This window comes from Orycteropus afer, unplaced genomic scaffold (genome assembly GCF_000298275.1).
Source record: "Orycteropus afer afer isolate SDZICR_OR568_19922 unplaced genomic scaffold, OryAfe1.0 scaffold00030, whole genome shotgun sequence".
Taxonomy (NCBI): Eukaryota; Metazoa; Chordata; class Mammalia; order Tubulidentata; family Orycteropodidae; genus Orycteropus; species Orycteropus afer.
Window position 1 is genome coordinate 8496537 of NW_006921617.1, and position 24996 is coordinate 8521532.

The 24996-nt window shown below is 39.8% G+C and overlaps 1 protein-coding gene across 1 annotated transcript in view; it reads right to left on the reverse strand.

The window, feature by feature from the left end:
• Positions 1-24996, reverse strand: part of TTC39C (tetratricopeptide repeat domain 39C) — a 138785-nt gene that overhangs the window by 18063 nt on the left and 95726 nt on the right. The window contains exons 7-8 of the mRNA XM_007935578.2: positions 4423-4516; positions 791-898 (exon numbers count right to left, since the gene is read on the reverse strand). Of these exons, the coding sequence (XP_007933769.1) occupies positions 791-898; positions 4423-4516 (202 nt within the window). The remainder of the gene's footprint in view (positions 1-790; positions 899-4422; positions 4517-24996) is intronic.

The window sequence follows — 24996 nt, forward strand, 5'->3', positions numbered from 1 at the left end:
GCATCCTCAGGGTGCAGACAACACTCTTATCCACCAGGTGGCAGCATATCTTTAACTATCTTCTCACACAAGCAAAAAAAGCAACTAATTGTACCAATTACTGCTAACATGATTTCTGCAGTGCTAAAACACCTCGTGGTGTTCTGCAAAATCACTCTGTAAATATAACAGTGTCACAGAAGAAAGGCCTGGCAATCTAATTCCGATAAACAGCCACTGAAACCAAATAAAGCACAGTTCTGCTGACATACATGGAGGTGCATGAGTCAGGATGAACTCAAAAGCAACGGGTTACAAGGTAAAACAAGGTGGCAGCAGATTGCTCAATATCTATGCAACTTTGTAACCAGGACACTAACAATCCAAATAAAACCACTAACACAATTAAAAAGATATGTTCTTAAAATTTTCCCTACCTTATAAATATGTACAGGAAGTAAGGGCAGCCTGAGGCTGTTCAGGATAAAAACAGGGGAGAACCTCACAATAAGCCTTTCCTTCATGGTAAGCACATGGCCAAACAGGACTCAGTGGGGGAAGATGGGCAAAGGGGCACTTGTGGTGTACAGAACTGAGTTTCTTGGGGTTGGGGTGGTTATGTGAACGAACTAAATGAACACTGTATTCAGCTGCTATGTACTTGGTAGCACAAAACACTCAAATGCTGGGGGAAATTGTGTAAGAACAGCATAACTATTCCCATTCTCCTGTGAGCATCCTCCTATCTACCAAGAGCCAGTGAGCCAGCTCACAATGCAGAAATGCAGCAGTGTGGACACGGTCGACTCACCTGCAGTTAAATAGGCGTAATAGCACTGGGACCACCTGGACTCGTTTTTTAGCCTCTCAAAGGAGTCAAATGCATCCTTGAAGTTCAGCTCGATCATGCTGCACCAACCTAAGAGAGAAAAATTACTTTCAGCCTATTACCATAAAGCCGTAAGCTTTGATCCCATGTTTAAGCTACAAATCTGCTACTGCTGTTTTTTTTCTATAAGTATTCTATGTAAACTACCCGGACACTTAAGAAATTATTTTTCTACCTTAAGAAACTGGAGTGTTTGTCTTCATACTTAAAATGTATGAAGTTCTGAGTAAGACAGGCACTTCTTATGTCACCACTGATTAATCAGTATAGAAGAAAGTGATTTAAAGGTTTCTAGGAAAACACTCCAGTATGCCTCATACAGTTGAGAGACTCATCTAAGCACCTGTAGTATTTCTCCAAGAGAAGGCACCAGCCAACTCCACCACCACTGAGTCTACTCCAACTCATAGCAACCGTACAGGACAGAGTAGAACTGCCCCACAGGGTTTCTAAGGCTGAAAAGCTTTATGGAAACAGACTGCCTCATCTTTCTCCCACTGAGCAGCTGATGGCTTTGGACCATCAACCTTTTGGTTAGCACTCCAATGCTTTTAACCACTGTGCCACCAGAGCTCCCTAAAAGGAGGCACAGCCACAGGAAAAGGCCTGGAAAGCAATGTCATTAGGTTATATACATAGTGACTGACTCAAAATGTCTTATTAATGATTATTAATAATTCTTAAATCTTTATGAGAGGCAGAAAGCAAGCCAGTCAGCAATTAACACTTGCCCACCTTGCCCTCTGCAAATTGGGAGTGTTGCTGAGAAAGGATCCCACCTTCCTGGACCTAAACACAGTTTTTTACTGCTGTAAAGAATAGCAGCAACAGACATGAAAGGAATTTTAATACTACTGTTAACAGCAGTACATCCGTTGCCATCAAGCAATTCTGACTCATATTGACCCTACAGGACAGAATAGAACTGCCCCATAGGGTTTCCAAGGGGTTTTCATAGGTTTACAGAAGAGATTGCCACCTCTCTCTCTCACAGAGCAGGAGATAGGTTCGAACCACTGAACTTTCAGTTAGCAATAGTGTGCTTAACCATGTGCCATCAGGGCTCCTGGTAACAGTAGTAGTAGTAGTAGTTGTTAGGTGATGTTGAGTTGGTCCTCATAGCAACCCCACGGAGAACAAAACACTGCCTGGTCTTTTGCCATCCTCACAGTTGTTGCCATGTTTGTGTCCACTGTTGCAGCCACGGTGCCAGTCCATCTCATTGAGGGTCTTCCTCTTTTCTGGTAACCCTTATTGTACCAGACAAGTCGTCCTTCTCCAGGGACTGGTCCCTCCTGACAACATGACCACAGTGCAAGAGACACAGTCCCTCCTTCTTTGCTTCTGAGGAGCATTCTGGCTGTGCTTCCAAGACAGCAGCAGCTACCATCAGCTGAGCCCCCACTGTGTGCTAAGCACTGTGTTAGCGCTTTATATACTCTTCTCTCATACTTACTATAGGCACCCTGGTGGGAAAGTGGTTAAGTGCTCAACTGCTAGCTGAAAGGTTGGCAGTTCAAACCTACTAGCAGCTAACTCCACAGGAGAAAAACATGGCAGTCTGCTTCTGTAAAGATTACAGTCTAAGAAACTCTATGGAGTAGTTCCACTGTGCCCTATGGGGTATCGTTGTGAGTCAGAATCAACTTGACAACAGATAACCCTTCCTCCAGCCTTGCAAAGGTGGATGCTGGAATTCTTAATTCACCAGTGAGAAGATCTAAGTTTGTGACTTGCTCAAGGCCACACAGGTAAGAGGGAAGAATTGCAGATAGAAGGCCAAAGCACTTTCCTTTGTACATTATTGCCTCCATTAAAAAAAAAAAAAAATCTGGTATCAGATGTGTCATTAAATACTTGTGTGATCTCTGACATGCCATTTAAACTATGGAAGGAAAATCCACACTTCTAGAAAATTCAGTGTCAAATTCTATGGGATATGATATGAAACTGGTATGTTTTGGAGTAAAAATATAGGTTAATTATTTTCATGCTATAGTAGGCACCAGGATGTAAATATCCTATGACAGAAAAAGATTTGCATTAAAAGCAAAACAGAGCTGGAAGGCAGCATGGAATCTGAACAGGAAGTCCAAATTCTGATTTTATTGCTTATCTGATTAACCATCCTAATACTTGGGTGTCGGATTATTTGGTTTCTAAGCTTCCGTGAGCTCTAACATTCTATATTGTCACAGGCCTTGAAATGGTGTACAGAAAAAAAGGCCACCAAAACTAGGTTTTTTATTCAAGTTATCTGAAATGCATTTCATTCTACATTATAGCCACTAAACAGAATGCCAGCAGAGTTTAAATTACATACAAATACATTTTCCCTGGGATTATACTTCATCTCTTCTCCTTAAGTCACCACAGAGGTTTAAAACATAATTCAGGAACACAGTTAGGTCTACAGCAGGAAAAGCAAGTGGCAAGTGGCTTCCTAGGGGTCCAACCCAATAAATGCCAACTGCCTCCTTGCTACTCTCTATTTCTTCTCCACTGTCCCTCTGCAGAGAGCTTTCTGGATCCAATTTCCCTTTGGATTCCCATCACCATCACCATCACCATTTCTCCTTGCTCTATTCCTTTCTGCATGTTATGTGATGAGACCCCAAAGTATTAAGTTAAACTCTAAAACATATGAACCCCTTTATAAAAGAATTTCTTTTTGGTCTCAAGTCCAAAGTTCTCAGCTTAATAGAGCAACTGTTGCCTAAAAGGATTATGGAATTACTAATGCAGTGAGATTGGAGATTTGTAGAGAAAGATTTATAGGAGATTTGTAGCAAAAGACTCATAGCAACAATTTAGAGAAGGAGGTGGAATATCATAGACAAATAAATACTTCAAAGTACACAAACTGCCGAATGGGAAACATTTTGCTCCGTAAATTTGCACCCCAAGCACAATAAAATGTAAAAAATAAATTAATACTTCAAAGTCTGCTTATAAATGTATCTCCCAAAGGAGAGAAGCAGAAGAAAGCTGCTAACATTTTTAGAGCGCCTTCTGTTTTCCAGGTACCCATCAGATGCCTCCTAAAAGGTTATTTCATCCAAGTTTCACAATGGCCCTAGGGGGAGGCAGTTTACAATGGCAACAAAGTACCTCAGAGGGCTTAAGAAACTTGTCCAAGGTCTCAGACCTATTGGTGGAAGAGCTGGCATTGGAATACACCTGCCTAACTCTCTCCTATGCCATATTTTTATTCTCAGGTAAACAATAGTAAACAAATAGCTCCGAATTTCAATGTGCAGGCCAATAAGGTATTTTATAAATGATTATTAGTCACTTATTTAATGTTACCTATTATCCTAAAATCAATGTTATAAAGAACAAAATGTTTTAAAGTGTTAATGAGAATCAGAGAGATATGTACCAAGACATATGTTGCAATAACAAAGTCATTATTGTATAAGGCAGCAAACATTTTACAAAGATACAAATCGAATAGCATTAATAATGAAAAACTGCACAAGCAAGCATTTATGCTATTTTATGCTGTTTATGCTATTTTGGAAAAAGAAGCTGGACAGACATTTCATATTTACCAATTTCATACAGACACACATGTTGAATTTCTCTCTGATCTATTGCAAGTTCCAAAGCAGTGTGGAAGGAAGTCAAGGCACTGTTGATTTGACACTAAGGAAAAATGAAAGAGTTACTGGTTAAAATCTTTGACTAATGTTACAATCATAATTCAGTGCTTGTTTGTTGTTCTTGTGTTAACTAACTCCTTACAACAGCCTTCCTTCTGCTTAGACAACAGATTCCAGCAGGGGGTGTCTGCTCAAATCCACCTTCTCCCACAGACCTCTCTTCATATTCCTACAACAGAACTTGTTGTACCATTCTTGCTTGCTAATCTAGCTCCTCCATACAAGTTCTGAAAGGGCAAGACCTGCATTTCCTCCTCTTAACCTGGCAAACTGCCTGACACAGAAAGATTCTCAATTAGTTTTGAGTGAATGAATGAAGCCTTTCCAGTTAATCCCATTCTCAATGCTCTCTCTTTGATGTGACCTACTCACTGTTTACATCATACAATTTATAATTTGGTTCTCTCCCCCAGAATACTGTTCACCAATTGCTCCTGGCCATCGAATCTCCCTTCCCAACAATTCAGAAATTCTCTGAGGGTCCAGATTACATTTACCAACTTTTCTTTCATTTCATCTACTGATGTTAAACAAGGGATATCATTGGTGATGTCAGATGGATCTTGAAAGCAGAGAATACCAGGAACATGTTTGCCTGTGTTTTATTGACTGTGCAAAGGCATTCAACTATGTAAACCAAAACAAATTACAGATAACAAATGGGAATTCCAGAACACTTTATTGTGTCCATGAGCAACCTGTAGAGAGCCAGAGAGGTAATCATTCAAACAGAAGAAGGGCTTACTGCATGGTTTAAAATCAGTGAAGGTATGCATCAGGGTTGTATCTTTCATTATGCTTATTCAATCTGTATGCTGAGCAAATAATCTGAGAAGTTGAACTATATAAAGACGATGTGATCAGGATTAGCAAAAGACTCATTAACAACCTGCAATACGCAGGTGACAACACCTTGCTTGCTGAAAGTGAAGACTTGAAGTGCTTATTGATGAAAATCAAAGACAATAAGCCTTCAGTATGAATTACACCTCAACATGAAGAAAACAAAAGTCTTCACAACTGGACCAAGAAGCAACATCATGATAAATAGAGAAAAGACTGAAGTTGTCAAGGTTTTAATTTTACTTGGATCCAAATCAATGACTATGGACCAGGCTGTCAAGAAATCAAAACAACCTACTGCATTGGGCAAATCTGCTGCAGAATGTCTATTCAGTGTTAAAAAGCAAAGATGACACTTTGAAGACTTTGAGCCAAGCCATGATATTTCCAATCCCTGGATAATTAATAAAGAAGACTGAAGAAGAATTGATGCCTTTGAAATTGATGCCTTTGAATTATGATGTTGGTGAAGAATAATGAATACACCGTGGACTGCTAGAAGAATGAAAAAAATCTGCCTCCATAGAAGTACACCCAGAATGCTTCTTGTAAGTGAGGATGACGAGACTTCTCACTTTCGACATGTGATCAGGAGGGACCAGTGCCTGGAGAAGGACCATGCTTAGTAAACTAGAGGGTCAGCAAAAAAGGAATACTCTCAACAAGATGCAGTCACACAGTGGCTGCAACAATGGGCTCAAACATGGCGCTGACTATGAGCATGGCAGCGTTTCGCTCTCTTGTGCACAGGGATGCTGTGAGTACAGCACTTCACAGCGCAACAACAAAGCTGTTTAGAAGCCAACGGACCCTCAAATGCCTGTTCTACTTATTCCTGATCAAATACATACAGCTTTTTCTTTCACTAAAAATCTCTTTCAAAGTCTCTACCAATCTGGTAGCACAGGCACATAACAAAAGAACATAAAAAGCTTCACTAGGATGAAAAGGGTTAGACTAAATCCTAACTAAGGCACTGATCCACCATCCATCAGTTGTTATAATATGGTGGCTTGCACGGTGCTGGAAGCTGTGGCACCAGTATTTCAAATTCCAGGGTCATCCATGGCAGACAGATTTCCGTGGGCCTTCCAGACTAAAGCAGACTATGAAGAAAGGCCTAGTGATCTACTTCAGAAAATCAGCCAGTGAAAACCCTGTGAATAACCCAAAAAATCCACTGCCATTGAGTTGATTTCAACCCACACTGACCCCCATTGGGCTTGCAAGACTGTAAATCTTTATGGAAGTAGATTGCCTCATCTTCCTCCATGGAGCAGCAAGTGGGTTTAAACTGTCAACCTTTTTGATTAGTGGCCAAATGCCTTACCCACTCCACCACCAGAGCGCCTTCTATGAATCAAAACAGAGTATTATTCAGTACAGAGTGGGAAGATGAGCCCCCTTAGCTGGAAGGCACTCAAAATACACAGTGGCAGCAACAATGGACTTGAACAGACCAACTGTGAAGGTGGCACAGGACAACCATGAGTGGGTGCTGACTCCACAGCAACGACAATGCACCGATAGGTGTAAAAAACCAAACCTACTCCCATTGTGTTGATTCCAACTCACAGCAACCCCCATTGGGTTTTTCAGGCTGTAAATCTTTATGGAAGTAGCTTGCTTCATCTTCCTCCCACAGTGCAGCTGGTGGGTTTGAACTGCCAACCTTCTAGTTACCAGCCAAATGCCTTATCCACTACGCCACCAGAGCTCTGTTCTTGTTTCAATAATAAATATCAATCTTAAATGCCCTGGGAACTAGAGAGAGCCTCCTCACCAAATGCCTGTCTAGGAGCATTCCTTTCTTGCTGCCCGGCTAGTCCCTGAGCTGCAATCCCTACCCACACACTCTGGGCTTAGGCTTTTCTCCTTCCATTCCTCCTTTGCTGTATTTCCCTATATTCCCCTCTGCTGGTCATCAGTCATTCCCTTCCCAAAGCTCCTAACTGCCTCTTCCCTCCACAGCCAGCCACGCTGGGGGCACCAAGAGTCATAAAAGAGAAGCTGCAAACAGCTCTCAGGACCAGCTCTAACCCCCTTACTCAGCATCTTTAGTCCCACACCATGTCTGCAGGAAGCCCTGAAACACAAATGTACTGAGTCAGGAAGGTCATCTCAGAACAGTCTGTGGCGCTGGGATGTTGTAAGCCAAATGACTCATTAACCAAGGCCAAGGCTGGATCAAATCAATACCTGTTCATGCCCCAAAGCAATACCCACTGTCTGCTGTCAGGGAGGTTCCAACTGTAGCACTCAGTAATCTTATCACCATCCATGAAAGTTGATTAGGTAGTCACAGAAGATGCCTATCACCATATCACTAATTCCCATTCTCACGAAGCTTAAAATCTACTTGGGGGGAATCACGCAGGAATATGAAACAGGCCCACAACTCTGAAGTCATTTTCATTGATTGTGAGGCACACAGCCAAAATACCAAAAGGGGTAACTTGTCAATCAATCTCTTTTATGAAAAGTATTGTGTGTGTGTGTGTGTGTGTGTGTGCAGATCTCAACAACACTCATTCCAACTCATCTATAACTTTTTGCTCTCTGGTTCAACAGTCCTTTGGCTGCATCATACATGAACTTGACTTAGCATATTCACACAGAATCCAAAGCCTAGGGGTTCTGTTGTGCATGCATCTGCCCATTTGCTAAGTTGATGGCCCTCAGTTACCACATTCTGGATGGGTCCTGCCCACTGAGCTATTCCTAGCTGCAAGTTCAGTGCAGGACAAAGCAAGGCCACAGCGCCATTCAGAAGATGGAAACTTATTCAGGAAACATTATTTGAGCAACAACTGTGTGCCAGGGATGGCGCTGGCTCTAGAGCTATAGACAAGACAAAAAAAAAAAACCAACTGGCGCTGCTATCGAGTTGATTCCAGCTCATAGTGACCCCCATTGGGTTTCTGAGGCTGTAAATCTTTATGGAAGATCGTAAGTATGGCTTCAATGAGAAGTGTAAGAATCTTAAAGAATCAAGGCTATAGAAAAAAAAAAAAAAAAAAAACCAACTGTGAATCCAAGTTTTAAAAAAAGAAAATGACATTAGGATCAATACTACCATTTAAAAAAAAAACAAACTTTTCAAAACCTTTAAGAGGGGCATCCATTAATTTCATTTTCAGATGAAGAAGCTGAAGGTCAAAGAGGTTAAGTAACCTGCTCAGGGTCAACTAGCCAGCAAATGACTAGTACACAAACTCTGTCGATTTCCTCCAAAAGGTGCTATCATCAAGGAAGGGTATGTGTATGTTGTACAAAGATATCAGGTCCTTATTCCTAGAAGCTGTGAAAATATTACCTTATTTGGGAAATTAGTCTTTATAGATGTGATGAAGTGTTCTGAGATAGTGAGATTATCCTATGCAAGTGGGCCCTAAATGCACTCACTTGTATCCACAGACAGAGGAGGAGAAGGCAATGTGACCAAGGAAGCAAAGACTGGAGTGATGTGGGTACGGCTACAAGTCAAGAAATGTCAACGGCCACCAGAGGCTGTTAGAGGCAAGGACTGCATCATCCCCTAGAGCCTCTGGTCCTGCTGTCGTCTTGATGCCAAACCAAAACCAAACCCGCTGTCGTCAAGTCAATTCCGACTCACAGTGACCCTCACTGGGTTTCCAAGGTGGTAAATCTCTACAGAGGTAGACTGCCCAGTCTTCCCTCCACAGAATGGCTGCTGGGTCTCAACCTCTAGCGTTCTGGTTAGCAGTCAGGTATCTTAGGCACCATGCCACCAGAGCTGAACTGATTTTGGATTTCCAGCCTTCAGAACTTTGACAGAATACATTTCCATTGTTTTAAGATACCAGTTTTGTGGTAATTTTTTTTACATAATCCTAGTTAATTAACAGTTATTTCTTTAAAAAGTAAATTGTGACAAAAGTACCATGTTTTTTCTGTTAGTAGCATTTTAATAGAACTCTGAAGTATTGAGACCATATTATGGCATCTTATGGCAAAAGCAAGCATAACTTCAAGAATAATTCTAGTAATATCCTGGTAACCCACTGAGGAATACAATGAACCACCGTCAAAAGAGTGGAAATATATTTTCCTTCATTTTTCATCAAAATAATGTAAAATAAAAAAATGATCTCAGGAGTTTTTATGATTCCAAATTAAAATATCCAGAAAACAGCAAAGAAAATAAGAATGATCTCCATTTGACACAGTATTCACAGTTTAATTTTTAAACACGTACATACCCTGGCATGAAGAGAATTTGAAAATGGACTACAGGAATACAAAAAAGCCACTAAGTCAGGAGTTAGACATTACAGGGCCAGCTTTTGTCCTATAAATTATGAACTGACTTGCTGTGCTGCAAAATCAACTGAAGCCTCAGTTCTTGCCATTGTAAAATGAGGGAAAAAATGTTGACTTGCTTTATCTACTTCCAAAACAAGTCATGAAGAACAAAAAGCCTAAGTCTTTGCCAAATTCAATGTCACTCTTTGTAGCAGGACATGGAGGGGGTATTATTGCTTAAGGAGCTAAGCTTCTGTTAAGGGTGACCAAAAAATCTGGAAACAGAGAGTGGTGATGGCTGCGCAACCTGATGAATGTAATTAATGTCACTGAATGGTATGTGTAAAAATGCTTGAAATAGAAAATGTATTTTTTTTAAAAAAATATATATATATACGTATAAAACTCCAAAACTAACTCACTGTTGTCGAGTTAGATCTGACTCATAGTGACCCCTCCTTGGGTTTCCGAGGCAGTATCACTACGGAAGTAGATTGCCCAACCTTCCTTCCAAGGAGTGGCTGGTAGGTTTGAACTACCAGCCTTCTGGTTAGCAGTCAAATGCCTTAAGCACTATGCTACCACACCATATACATATATGTAGAGAGAGAGAGCTCTCTTGGCAAACCCACCAGCCGCTCCATGGAAGGAAGACAGGGAGATCTACTTCCATAAAGATTTACCACCTCAGAAACCAATAGGGGTTGCTATGAGTTGTAATTGACTCGATGGCAGTGGGTTTATTTTTTTTGTTTTGTTTTACACACACACACACACACATGTATTTCACCATAATTTTTTTTAAAGAAATGATAAAAACATTGGAGCTCTTTGAAAGGAAACATCTGGAACCACTGCATCAACATGCAAAGAGATGTTACCTTTCTCTACTTATCCAGGATTTCTTTTCTATACTTCAGTAAAATGAATGGTTTTCTTCTGGTACGTCATAAATGTCTTTTGACAGGTACATTCCTAGGTATTTCATAATCTCTCTGGCAAAGTGAAATGTGTTCTTTCTTTTTATTCTCTAAGTGTTGCTTATGTAAGAAGGTATGTAGGAAGGCTTTTAGTGTTTTCAAGTTGATTTTATATAAGTTAGTTTATTAAAGTCACATGAATACTCCTGGCTTTCTGGTTTTTCGTTTTTGTCTTGGATTTCCAGGGAGACATTCAAATCATTTGCAAACAATGAACTTTGTCTCATTCTTTACAATATACATTTTTACTTGTTAACTGGTTAGGAGCATCAGTTAAAATACTGAACAACAGCAATCCTAGCATGTACCTTGTTTTACTACTAAGACTGTTTCTAATGTTTCACCATTAGACATAAGGTTTTCCTTATTATTTCTGAAGGATTTTAGAAGATGCCATTTTTACCAAATAAAAAAACATCCTTCTATTTCTAATTTGCTAAAAGTTCACTTGGTTTTTACAAAAATCTAGATTGGGTAGTACATTTAATTAAATAACATCTGGGCATCTATTGACAGGATTATGTGGTTTCATAAATTCCTAAAGCAGGAAGTAATAGGAACATATTCCTGGGATTGAACCATTCCTGCCTCTTTGGAATAAATGCCCTCTCCCCCCCAAAAAAACCCACTTATCCACTGAGTCAAACTGACTAGTGGTAACCACACGTGTCACAGAGGGGAACTGCTCCGTAGCGTTTTCTTGGCTGTAATGTTTTGGAAGCAAATTGCCAGCCCTTTCTTCTGTGGCACTGCTAAGTGGGTTTGAACCACCAACATTTAGGTCAGTAGTCAAGTGCAAACTGTGCTATGTGCTACCTAGGACCCTACCAGGTCATAATGTGGCATTTACAATATACATTGTAGGATTTGATTTGCTAATGTTTATTTAGAATTTTTATATTCAGAATGAGATTGAACTATAGTTTTCTGTTTCAATGCTCTCCTCAATGAGTTTTAAATTTTTAATTCATTTTTAATTTTTATTGTGATTTGGGTGAAAGTTTACAGAGCAAATTCATATTTCCTTGATGAGTTTTAGTAGCATGGTAATGTGGACTGATAGAGTTTTAGTATCAGAAAAACGAAAATATTTTTATGTTTTTCTATACTCTGGAACTATGTAAATAGTGCACTTTAAAGCCATAACTTTCAATTGATTACTTAAAAATTCCAAATCACTGTAATTTAAATTTTGTCTCCTCGGGCACACAGTGCAGCAAATAATACTAAACTTGAATCAACCGTATCAAATTTCAGAGTCCACTTTATAACCAACATAATTTTGGACCTTAGGCAATAATTTGTTTTGTTTATACTCTCAAGGGGATGTTGAAATAAATGAATCCACAAAAATAAAATGCTCGTAAGAAAGGTTCCTTGCCTTTAAAATAAGGTGTGCATCAATGCACAGTACTGATCACTCTGGGAAATAAATCACAACACTTTTCCATCATGCAGAGTAAATACTTGCAGTAAACAGTAATTAAGCATCTCAAAATGTTTCAGAGCCACTAGGAGAAAATCCAGATTTTTATCTACCATGTATAATTAAGATCTGTAACTTGAGATCCCACCCCAAATATAGAAGTATGTACTCTTGCCTACACCCAAGCAAACACATGCATGTTCTTTGGAGTGACAAGGATGAAGAAAAATGTAACATGTAATATGAAGAGATAGAGAGACTAGGTAGCTTTCTACCCAATTTCAAAAACGAAGGTTTTCTTTATTATTTCTGCATTAATATATATTTTTAAAGCCCTTTAGAAAGTAAAGATCTCAAATGACAAGTAGGAAGACACAAGAGTGTGATGACTCTGTTTTCTGAGTCAGTATGTGACGCCTGGGGTCTATTATTGTTACCTTCTGCTCTACTCAAAGAATTTCACTTAACAATACCAAGCTGGGAGAAGTCACTAAATTCAGCTACCTACCAAAAGGTTCTGCTTGGAGAGTTAAGAAAGAAGTAGAAATGGGCGTGGCCCAGATTAGCGTGCCAAAGGGACATTAAGTTCCAGCCTCTCCTGAATCTGTAATGTAAGACTTTGTTTCCCAAGTAAGCGGCTTCCTTTGTACCGCCTCCAAATTTTATTTAATGTTAAGTGACAAAAATAGTTCACAAACAGTAAGGTCTCAGCTCAGAGCCAGTCTACCGGCATGAAAATAATGTTTGTATCACTCGATTCTGCTGGGCTAAACCCTGGAGAGGAGATAACTGTTATAGGGGAAGTCAAAGAACGTAATAGTCCCAGTTGACTCAGATGCTGGGGATCCTTAGTCTTATGTCCATAGCTCTAATGTGTATTGGTTTTTGAGAATATTCAATTCTATTAGATAAATAAGTTTGTAGAACGTGGACAAAATATTTTAGGATGGTTTAAGTAGCTAGTAGGCAAAAAGTTTGTTGTTGTTGTTGTTAGGTGCCATCGAGTGGGCTCCGATTCACAGCAACCCTATGTACAACAGAACAAAACACTGCCCAGTCCTGTGCCAACCTCACAATTCTTGCTTTACATGAGCCCATAGTTGTAGCTGCTGTGTCAATCCATCTCATTAAGGGCCTTCCCCTTTTTCATTGATCCTCCACTTTACCAAGCATGGTATCCTTCTCCACAGAATGGTCCCATCTAACAATGTGACCAAAGTAGATCTGGCCGTTCTTGCTTCCAAGGAACATTTTGGCTGCACTTCTTCCAGGGCAGATTTGTTCATTTTTCTGGCAGTCCATGGTACTTTCAGAATTCTTCGCCAAAACTGCAACTCCAAAGGATCAATTCTTCTTTGGTCTTCCTTATTCATTGTCCAGGTTTCACATGCATATAAACTCACTGCCCTCGAGTCAATCCCAACTCATACTGATTCCTCCTTGGGTTCCTGAGGTGGTATTACTATGGAAATAGATCGCCCAACCTTCCTTCCAAAGAACTGCCACCCTTCTGGTTAGCAGTCAAATGCCTTAGGCACTACACAACCATTTGAGGCCACTGAAAATACCATGGTTTGGGTTAGGTACACCTTAGTCTTCAAAGAGACATCTTTGCTTTTCAGCACTTTAAAGAGGTCTTTTGGAGCAGATCTGCCCAATGCATTATGTCATCTGATTTCTTGACTGCTGCTTCCATTGGTGTTGACTGTGGAACCAAGTAATATGAAATCTTTGACAATTTCAATCTTTTCTCCATTCATGATGCTGGTTTCTGTCCAGTTGTGAGGACTCTTGTTTTCTTTATGTTGAGATGCAATCCATACTGCAGACTCATGGGATTTTTTTAAGAATAAAGTAAGTACTCAGCACATACAGTGTGTTCAAGTGTGTACATGTGTGTGTTTGCATGTGTGTGTGTGCTAAACAGAAACACGACTGAAGGACCAAGAGACAGCTAATATCCAGGAGGCACCTGGGAATTAAATATACCCACTACCCACTGCCATCGAGTTGATTTTGACTCATATAGAAACACTGTAGGACAGAAGAACTGCCCCATAGAGTTTCCAAGGCTGCAAATCTTTATTGGAACAGATTACCTCACCTTCTTCCTGCAGAGTAGCTGTTGGGTTCAAACCACTGACCTTTTGGTTAGCAGCAAGCACTTAACCACCATGTCCCTAGGACTCCTTTCGTATTAAATATACATGAGACTAAATATACAAAAAGCACTGAATATTCAGAACAGTAAATATTCATCATGTCTTCACTTGACTACCCACTTGGGACACTGTCCTGGCACCATGTGTCCTGTACCCAAGAAACACTAATAAAACCCATGGCAGTTCATCAGTTTAATCAGTGGTGCCAGAAGTACTCATCCCTGAGGATGTCTGATCCAGCAAGAGTGTGTCATTGGCCTAGTCATCATCCATCTGTGGGCTCTGGTCCTCTAACCACAACATCAGTGAGGGAAGCTGGTTGCAGGAAGGAAGGCAGGCTGTGTGAACATTGTGTACCTCAGGATTCTGGTAGTATGGTCCCCCCACCCCTGAGAATGTTAACCAGCACACTCTCTTTCCCTTCACTTCTGACTGGGTGTTTTAAACTGATTTAGTAACCGTGTGATTTAAGCTCATCTTCACTTGGTCTGTGAGTCTTTCTCTGCTGTGGCCTCAGGGAGAGCTGTCCAATAGAGCTGCCTGGAGGTGGTGATGCACCAGTCGGGTGCATGTGAAAAGAAAGAGTAAAATGCCCAGGTACTGTGGGGAGACACAAACTGACATTGCCAACTGTCAGGGGTCTTCTTTCTCTGGGGACACATGCATCCCCTTTCTACACTCAAATCTAAGGTGGGAAGGGGAGTGTCCTGCTTCTCTGGAAAATTTCTCTGCCCCAACCTATAAAATCATAGTGCTTCAGGCCACCACCACCCCTTTAGAATCCAGCCCTGCAGTTTTCTTACAGGTGATGAGGACAGATAGATGAGGTGTCTGCATGCCTGCCTGCCTGTATGCAAACATGTGTGTATGTATGTATTTCCATGTGTGTATTCCCTGAGTGGTGCAAATGGTTACAGTGCTCGGCTGCTAACCAAAATGTTGGAAGGTCGAGCCCACACAGAGGGTACCTCAGAAGACAGGCCTGGCAACCTACTTCTGAACAGTGAGCCACTGATAACCCATGGAGCACAGTTCTACTCTGACCCACAGGAGTCACCATGTCAGTGTTGATGCAACAGTAACTGACTGATCTTGGTGCTTGTATGGTGTATCTAAGCTAGTTTCTCTTTAATTAGCAAATTATGTAGTAAATTGTATAACCCTTAGACAACCATTTATTTCCCAGTGCTTTTTCCCCCCTTCATTTTTAACTATTATGAAATTTTTGCAGAGTTCATTCCTATGTCAATTCTATCAATCTTTTCCTTGATATGCTTTGCTTTTAGAGTTATGCTTAGAAAGTCCTTGATGGGGGAGGTTGGAGCTTTTACTACTACTACACACATGGACCACCACCCATCTGTCGGTTTGTTGTATTGTGGTAGCTTACATGATGCTGGAAGCTATGCCACCAGTATTTCAAATACCAGCAGAGTCACCCATGGTGGTGGACAGGTTTCACCAGAGCTTCCAAACTAAGATAGTCTAGGAAGAAAGGTCTGTGATCTACTCCAAAATCAATCAGTGAAAACTGTAGGATCACAACAGAATACTGCCTGACTCGCTTGCTTTGGACGCGTTATCAGGAGGGGTCAATGGTTAGAGAAGGACATCATCTTTGGTGACGCAGAGGGCCAGGGAGCATGAGGGAGACCCTCAGAGAGGTGGACTGTCACAACTGCTGCTACCATGGACTGGACGATGCCCGCAATCTTAAGGATGATGCAGGTCTGGGACAGCGTTTTATTCTGTTGTGCATAAGGCCTCAATGAGTCATGGTCAACAGTGGCTAGGTATCCCTCTAGCTATAAATTTCTGATATAAGGAGTCCTCTAGAGATTATAGGAGCTCTGGTAGCATAGTGCCTAAGGCACTTGACTGCTAACCAGAAGGCTGGCGGTTCAAACCCACCAGCCACTCCTCGGAAGGAAGGTTGGGCAATCCTACTTCCGTAGTGATACTGCCTCAGAAACCCAAGGAGGGGTCGCTATGAGTCGAGGCCGACTCGACGGCAAATAACAACAACAACAACTAGAGATTATTATAAATAACTTTGGATTAACCAAAAAAAAAAAAAAACCTCACTTCTGTCAAATTGATCCCGACTCACAGGGACCCCTCCTTGGGTTTCCAAGGCGGTATCTCTACAGAGGTAGATTGCCTATTCTTCCTTACAAGGAATGACTAGTGGGTTTGAACTGCCAGACTTCTGATTAGCAGTGCCTTAGGCACTATGCCACTAGTGCTCCCATCTTCAGATTACTATAAATAATTATTATATTATCATAACTATTACAAATAACCGCTATCTAACAAAACGTAAACAGCAGTTATTTTTTGTAATGCAAAGTTTATAACTGCTCCTTGATACGCTTTGTATTCTACCATTTTCTCAATTAAATATGCATTGTTTAGATGAAACAAAACTGCCATCTAGTTGATTCCTACTCTTAGCAACTCTACAAGACAGTGTAACTACCCCATAGGGTTTCCAAGGATGTAAATCTTTACAGAAGCAATCTGCCCCATCTTTCTCCCACAGAGCAGCTGGTGGGTTTGAACCACTGACCTTTTGGTTAACAACCAAATGTCTTACCCACTATGCCACCAGAGCTCCTTAGACAAAACCAGTTAGTGAGAAATATCCATTCTGATGCTGGGCATGAAGAGGTGAAGTAAACAGCTTATGAAGAATGCTGCCTTAACAAGCTAATACTAGTCTCATCATCATAAAAGCTAAAATGTGTGGCACTCTTAACCACATGCCCATGAACATGGCAAACACTCTCTGGTAAACAACTCATTCAATTATACACAGTTTGCTGAAGGGCCCGCAGCTGTCAGCAGTGGATCTCTGGAGACTGAACGTAGTCAGTCTGACTCCAGAGCCAACACTCCTTACCACCATGCTCCACTGCCTCGCTTTACACCTGGTCATCCTCTTCTCAAGCCCCATCTTCTGTGTCTCCACTTCCCCAGCCTTCTCTCACCCAACCATTTGGCACTCTCCTTGTATTACTTTGTGCTATTACCTTTTCACACATTCACGTTGCTATCTTTATAATTAGATTGTAAGTTTCTTGTGGGTGAGGACTTTTTTTTTTATCACATATAAGGCCTTTCTCATCATAGGCAATAAATATCTGGTTATGTACAAATAATAGACCATGAAAAACAATTCCTTTCAAGTCAAATCTAATTCATGGTGACCCTATGTGTGTCAGAGTAGAACTGAGCTCCACAGACTTTCCAACAGCTCTAATGCAGATCACCAGGCTTTTCTTTTGAGGCCCTTCTAGGTAAATTCAAACATCCAATCTTTTGGTTAGTAGACTAGCATGTTAACCATTTCTACAACACAGGAAATCCTAAAAAAAAAAAAACAAACCCACTGCTATTGAGTCAGTTCTGACTTAAAGTGACCCTACAGGGTAGAGCAGGAGCTCTGGTTGCGTAGTGCCTAAGGCACTTGACTGCTAACCAGAAGGCTGGTGGTTCAAACCCACCAGCCACTCCTTGGAAGGAAGATGGGACAATCTACTTCCATAGTGATACTGCCTTGGAAACCCAAGGAGGGGTCGCTATGAGTCGGGTCCAAATCGACAGCACATAACAACAACAACAACATAGGGTAGAGCAGAACTGTAGAACTGCCCCCACAGGATTTCCAAAGCTGTAAATGTTATATGGGCAGACAGCCATATCTTTCTCCCACAGAGTGGCTGATGGGTTCAACCACTGACCTTTCAGTTAGCAGCCAAGAGCTTTAACCACTGTGTTACCAGAGCTCCTTTAGTGCGCTATAGTATTTATGTCTGCATCTCTACATAAATGGACAGCAATCCCATTGAAAAATGAGTTCTGTAACCAACTTCACCACTAATGGCACAGGAATTGAATAATGTACCAGTTATAAGGTTCCCTTGGTCTCTTAACACATGATTTGACCCTTATTATAATAACATTTGTGATGGAAAATGCTTTACAATGAGATTTACAACTCAGACACGATTCTGTCTAAATAGAAAATGAACAATTGATGAGCCCTGACTCATATGAGTTACATTACATAATGCTGACCTCAACTTGCAATCGTAGGTACTGTCCTCCTCTTTTTACAGATGAGGACTCAGGCTCAGAAAGCTCAGTGAGGCCAGGAAGGAAGAGCCCCTTGTGAGCTGAGCCAGAAGCTTTTCCACCACACCAAACTGTCTTTTAAAATTATGAAAAAGGCATTTATATGAAAAAACGGCACTAAATTGGGGGGGGGGGAGGTGGCACATGTAAAAGATTCTGTCAAGGAATTAAAAATAGGAGTGAAGAGGGTAATGCAAATAAACTCAGAAAAATAAAAAACACAGACATTCAGAATATACTAATTTGTATACACAGTCAGTGACATGCCTCAAGAGAAGACAGCAATTCCAGATAAAGAGATATACTTAGCAAGTGGACGGCGAAGATCTAAGATGCACAGAGGCTGGTATGAGAGAAGCAAATTGAAGCTGTAATCAGGAGAGTAATTTTCAAGTTTTCCAGAATTGAATGGCATTCTCTGTAAAGGATTTCAAACAGACAAGCTGCTGTGAGGTTTTTTTTTTTTTTCACCCCCAAAGAGGAATTAAAGACAACACCAAACTTAAGTTCCTAAGATATTTAGACTTCAAACAAAAAAACCAGGATTTAACAAATGTTTTCAAATGTGAAAATGAGAACTATTACTCAACCCTAGAGTAGAGAGGGGCTTGGTGGAAGATCTACACAAAGTTATAAACAGCAGAAATACTCTCAGGCAGTTAATTCTGAAGACTAAAGAACCATAAAGAAGTTTAACGGCTACTGAGATATAGTTCACAGAAAATTCACCCTTTTAAAGAGTACAATTAAATATCTTTTTTAGTATATTTTCATTTAGTAGGATCACAGGACCATAAAATTAGAAAACTGGAGGAAACTCTAAAAATGTTTAACCTAGTGTTCCCAATGTGTGTTCCACTGAATGCAAATAGTCCTGTAAGTAGCTAGGAGGCGATGTATGAAAAAGAATTTTCCTAGACAAGTAAATTGGGTAAACATTGCAAGCCTGCATATTCATCTCCTCCACACAGGATCACAGTGCAAAACTAAAGTGTCTGAGGATTCCTTCAGAGAAGTCCCAAACACCAAACCAAACTCACTGCCGTCGAGTTGGATCCAACTCACAGCAGCCCCTCCTTGGGTTTCCAACGCAGTATCAGTACAGAAGTAATTGCCCAATCTTCCTTCTGAGGAGTGGCTGGCGGGTTTGAACCACCAGCCTTCTGGTTAGCAGTCAAGTGCCTTAGACACTACACCACCAGAGAAGTCCCAGGATATCCCAGTTTACCTGACTACACAACTTCTTTTGAATTCCTCATATTGGTGTTTCAGGACAGATGCCTTGGAAAGCTCTGATTTTTCTAATCCTCTTTTTTTCTAGGTAATGAAACTGGCAGAAGGTGAACCGCCTGGCTGAGGTCTCACAGCTCTTTCAAATTATCTGATATGTGAGCAAACAATTGGAAGTATAAAGTATTTTTACTGTTTATGATGGAGCCAAAACCAAAAAAAACAGACTTCTAGTGGAATGCTGTTTCCATAATATTATACATCAAAACCTGAAGCTCTGAAACAGTATGCCACTAAATTCCCACTGGCAACACGTTCTCTAGAAGAAACCAGAGAAAGGAGAGATACCACAGTAAATTAAGGAACATACAGACTAGCAATCAGTGTGCCCAAACAAGAAAAGAATCCAAACTCATAAAGAAAAACTAAAAGAGAAGTTCAACATTATATGATGAGAACATTTAAAGTTTCATAGAAAAGTTTTCAACAATGGATAGATAAATGTAAGAAAAGTTGTTTCCTAAAACCAGACTGTTACTTCTCAGTGGGAGATCACTGTATACTTACTAACTTTGGAAAAGAGAGGAAAAAAGGAAGAATCAGAACACTGACTGCAACAACAGGAGAACTTAGTGTTTATAAACTATTAGAAAAAACAAGTAAAACGGTATCATTGTTAGTTGCCACTGAGTTGGTTCTGACTCATGGTGACCTTCTGTGTGCAGAGTAGAAAGGATTCATAGTTTCCAAGGTTCATCTTTTCAACCTAGTATTAAGGAAAAGTCTATTCCAAAATATCTAAGCGAAAAATGGAAACAAAGGAGCAACATAGACATAAACCTAAAGAGCAAAGGAAATCAACACATATGCATCAGTACACAATGAATATGAATGAGCTAAACTGCTCTAGGAGAGAAGAGATTCACTGATTGGTCTGAGAAACAAAATTGAGCTCTCAGTTGCTTTCAGGTCACCGCTACTTCACTTACACCACGCCCCACCCCTCCCTGCAGTGTTCCAGCCAGACGGAGCTCAGGTTGTAGACCCTAACTTGTATGCAGGCTCTTCCTCCATGCCCTTCCTTCTACCTATAGACTTTTACTGACCCTTTTAGACTCCACCCAAACACTCCCACTTCTGGTTGTCTTTCCCAGCTGTGACGGTCAAGAGGGTAAACTACATCATGCTTTATGTTCCAATAGCCCTGTTTTTATGTTTTGCAGACACTGGTCATGTCTGTATCTGCTCATATGTCTGCTTCCCCTGCAGTCCTAGTCTCCTGGACACGCAAACTCTGCCACTTTCACCTGTAGAGCTGCTGCCGCAGCACAACCATCATTCTTCTCACCCCCAAGCCTAGGCATTTATTCAGAGAGCCATGTGCTCCTGTGCCTGCCAACACTGTTACCTCATTTTGTTCTTACAACAAAACTACGCCAGACTCTTACTGAGTACTACTAGCGTTTGCATTTCACTGAGGAGGGAAGTATGGCTTAAAGAGATTAAGCAATTTGAAAAAAATGGGCAAACAAGAATATGAGAAAGAAATGCAAGTCAAAACCACAATAAGATACCATTTCACAGCCACTAGAATGGCTTTTTTTTTTAGAATGGCTATGATATAAAAGTGGAAAATAATTGTTGGTGAGAATGTGGAGAAACTCGAAACCTCACACATTGCTGGTGGGAATAAAATGGTAAAATGGAGTAACCACTGTGGAAAAATTTGACAGTTCCTCAGAAAGTTAAGCACAGAAAATTAAGATATAACCCAGCAATCCCAATCCTAGGTATACATCCCAAAAAATTAAAAGTATGGACTCAAACAAATACGTGTACACCGGTGTTCACTGCAGCGTTACACAATATTCAAAAAGTAGAAACAACCCACACAGACATCCATCAACAGATGGATTGGATAAACAAAATATGAAACAAACATACAATGGAGTATTATTTAGCTATAGAAAGCAATGAAGTCCTGATAAATGCTATGACATGGATGAACCTTGAAAAGATTTTTTTTCTAAGTAAAAGATCATATAAAACCAATCTTATATGATCTCATTTATATAAAATGTCTAAAACAGGCAAATGCAGAGACAAAACCTAGATTAGAGGCTCCCAGGGGCTGGGGAAGGGGAAATGGAAGTTACTGCTTAATGGGTACGGAGTTTCTATTTGGAGCGACGAAAATATTTTGGAAATTGATTATAGTGATGGTTGCATAACAATGTAAATATAATTAATGCCAATGAGCTGTACACTTGAAATGGTTTTTAAAATGGCAAACTTTATGTTATATATATTCTACCACAATAAAAATAATCACCAAATAAAATTGAGAGCATGAAAGATTAAGCAACTCATCCCTGGTCTTTGGCTGGAGAGAGGTGGAGCCTTGCAGCCAACCTCCAGAGTTCAGCGCTCAACCACATACTACTGCTCAGGTCATCAGAAAGAGCAGGTTTCACCACAACAACTGCCTAAATGACATTAATTATATTAATTATAATTAATTACAGCATAAGACAAAAGAGACATGAAAGTGAACATTTAATAACAGTAAACTTTTAGCCATCCACCCCCAAACACTGGCAAGTAAAATAAATTAAGAAATGCAGAGTTTCAGGAAATACAATCAAATCCCTAAACAAAAACCCTCACACTTCACTACTCCGGTAAGGCAAATATGTCATAATAAGGTATTAAGAAAACAAACAATAAGACATGCTAAATTAAGGAAAACTAGAAACAAAATGAAATTAACAAAGGAATTGTTAAGCAATTAAATCTCTCCTTATACAAACCAATAGTATAATTCAAAAGTCTAGTCATAAAACTAAGAGCATATAAATTACTATTGCATGATCAAAAATAATAGCACGTTTTTATGTATCTGGAAGTAGTACTCAGCCGTATGTTTAAAAAGTAGTAAGTGAAAACAGAAAAATTCTAATACTAAAACGGATGTAACAGTAAGTAAATATTACACAGTAAATCATTATAGATGAAATAATGGAAGTGATTAAAGTATTGATTTCAAAAGGGTATTTAATAGCAACAAATTATTGGGAGAGTGCTTTCAAATGCTTATTTAAGGCTTAATCACTTTAAGTGACTTGCTTCTCCAGAACATAAAAAAGATATTCTATTAATAAACCCATTTCTAAGAAAAAAATCAGGTTTCTTTCTAAAGCCTAATAAGAACAAGCCCTCCTGAATATTTATATTTACATATATTAATATTTAAATGTGTGTGTGTGTCTGTGTGTGTATGCATACACACACAAATATATTTAATTCATTAGCAAATAAAAGCATAGGATGTACTAGGAAAGACACTGGATTAGAAACCAAAACCAAACTCACTGCCATTGAGTCAATTCTGACTCAGAGCAACCCCCACTGGGTTTCTAAGGTGGTAAATCTTTACGGAAGTAGATTGCCCCATCGTCCTTCCACAGAACAGCTGGTGGTTTTGAACCGCCAGCCTTCTAGTTAGCAGTTCCTCCTTATCCCAAAATAAATGTGTACACTTGAACAAACTTATCTGAAGCCCCATTTACTCTATCTAGGATAGATATATGCAAATATGCAAAAAAAAAAAAAAAAGAATGTGTAAATGTCTTAATAGGAGCTCTGGTAGCATAGTGGCTAAAGCACTTGACTGCTAACCAGAAGGCTGGTGGTTCAAACCCACCAGCCACTCCTCGGAAGGAAGGTTGGGCAATCCTACTTCCGTAGTGATACTGCCTCGGAAACCCAAGGAGGGGTCGCTATGAGTCGGGGCCGACTCGACGGTACATAACAACAACAACAACAAATGTCTTAATGGGAGAAATAAAGAGTGACATGACTAAATGAAGAGATATCCTCAGTAACGAGTAAAAAACATTATAAATAAAATGCCAATTAAAATTGCCCTATAATACATAGGACCTGATAAACTGGTAGTTAAAAACAACAACAACAACATAATAAATATTTTAAAGACAATAATGATGTATTTGTTCTTTTCAATACATAAAATTACAATGATCAAAATCACGCAATAGTAATTTGAAAACCGATATATACGTGTGTGCTGATATATAAAGATATGTTAAAAATAGATTCCATCTTTTAAAGAACTGAATTCATAATAGAAAGAGAAGATACTTTTAAATCAAAAATGTTAACATCCCAGAATTATAGTAAGGATCAGAATTAAACCACACCCACATTATCAGACACGCAGATGTACAAGACTACAATAAGTAAGATGGCTTTTAAAACTCCACTTTATAATCGAAAAGAAAATAGACTGGGCTATGTATTTCAGTAGGAGCTCTGGTAGCATAGTGCCTAAGGCACTTGACTGCTAACCAAAAGGCTGGCAGTTCAAACCCACCAGCCACTCCTCAGAAAGACGATAGAGCAATCTACTTCCATAGTGATACTGCCTCGGAAACCCAAGGAGGGGTCGCTATGAGTTGGGTCCGACTCAATGGCAAACAACAACAACAACATGCATTTCAGTTTGAGAAGGAAGATAAATTTTATTTCTAAAAAAATGAAGTCTATCATAACAATAAATATGTGCTTGAATGTTCAAAATTTCCTCAATAAAATATAATGTTAATTCCCAAAATGAAAGTAAGAGAATGTTGTTGTTGTTGTTATGTGCCATTGAGTAGGACCCAACTCATAGCGACCGCTCCCTGGGTTTCCAAGGCGGTATCACTACAGAAGTAGATTGCCCAACCTTCCTTCCAAGGAGTGGCTGTTGGGTTTGAACCGCCAGCCTTCTGGTTAGCATTCAAGTGCCTTAGGCACTACACTACCAGAGCTCCTAAGTAAGAGAGTGTTAAGAAATACAATTAAATCCCTAAACAAAAACCCTCACGCTTCACTACATCCAGTAAGACAAATATGTCATAATAAGGTATTAAGAAAACAAACAATAAAACATGCTAAATTAATGAAAGTAAGAGAATAGGGAAAATGTATGACAAACAGAACTAAAAGATTGTATTATATATTTAGAATTTGGACAAAGGTGTAAGGGAAATACTTCTTGCTTAAAAGTCATCAAATTTGGTTGAATCAACAGTTTATAGCCAAAGAAAAAAGATACATAGTCATATAGAAAATACACATCCTTAGTAATATCTTTTAAAAACATCTTTATTGAGAAATAACTTCAATACCATAAAAATCACCCATTTACAGTGTACAAGTCAATGGCTCTGAGCACATCCACAGAGTTGCACAATCAGCATCTGTGGTGTAGTAAATTACTTAGTGTGGCTTTTCTACCCATAAGTCTTTGTAAACTCCAAGGTGGGATTTTCTATGAGCAACTGAGGAGCTCCTGATTGCTGAAGTTGTCCACCTGGAGTATTTCTGTTGGGAGTGGCACAATGTTCTGGGAGGT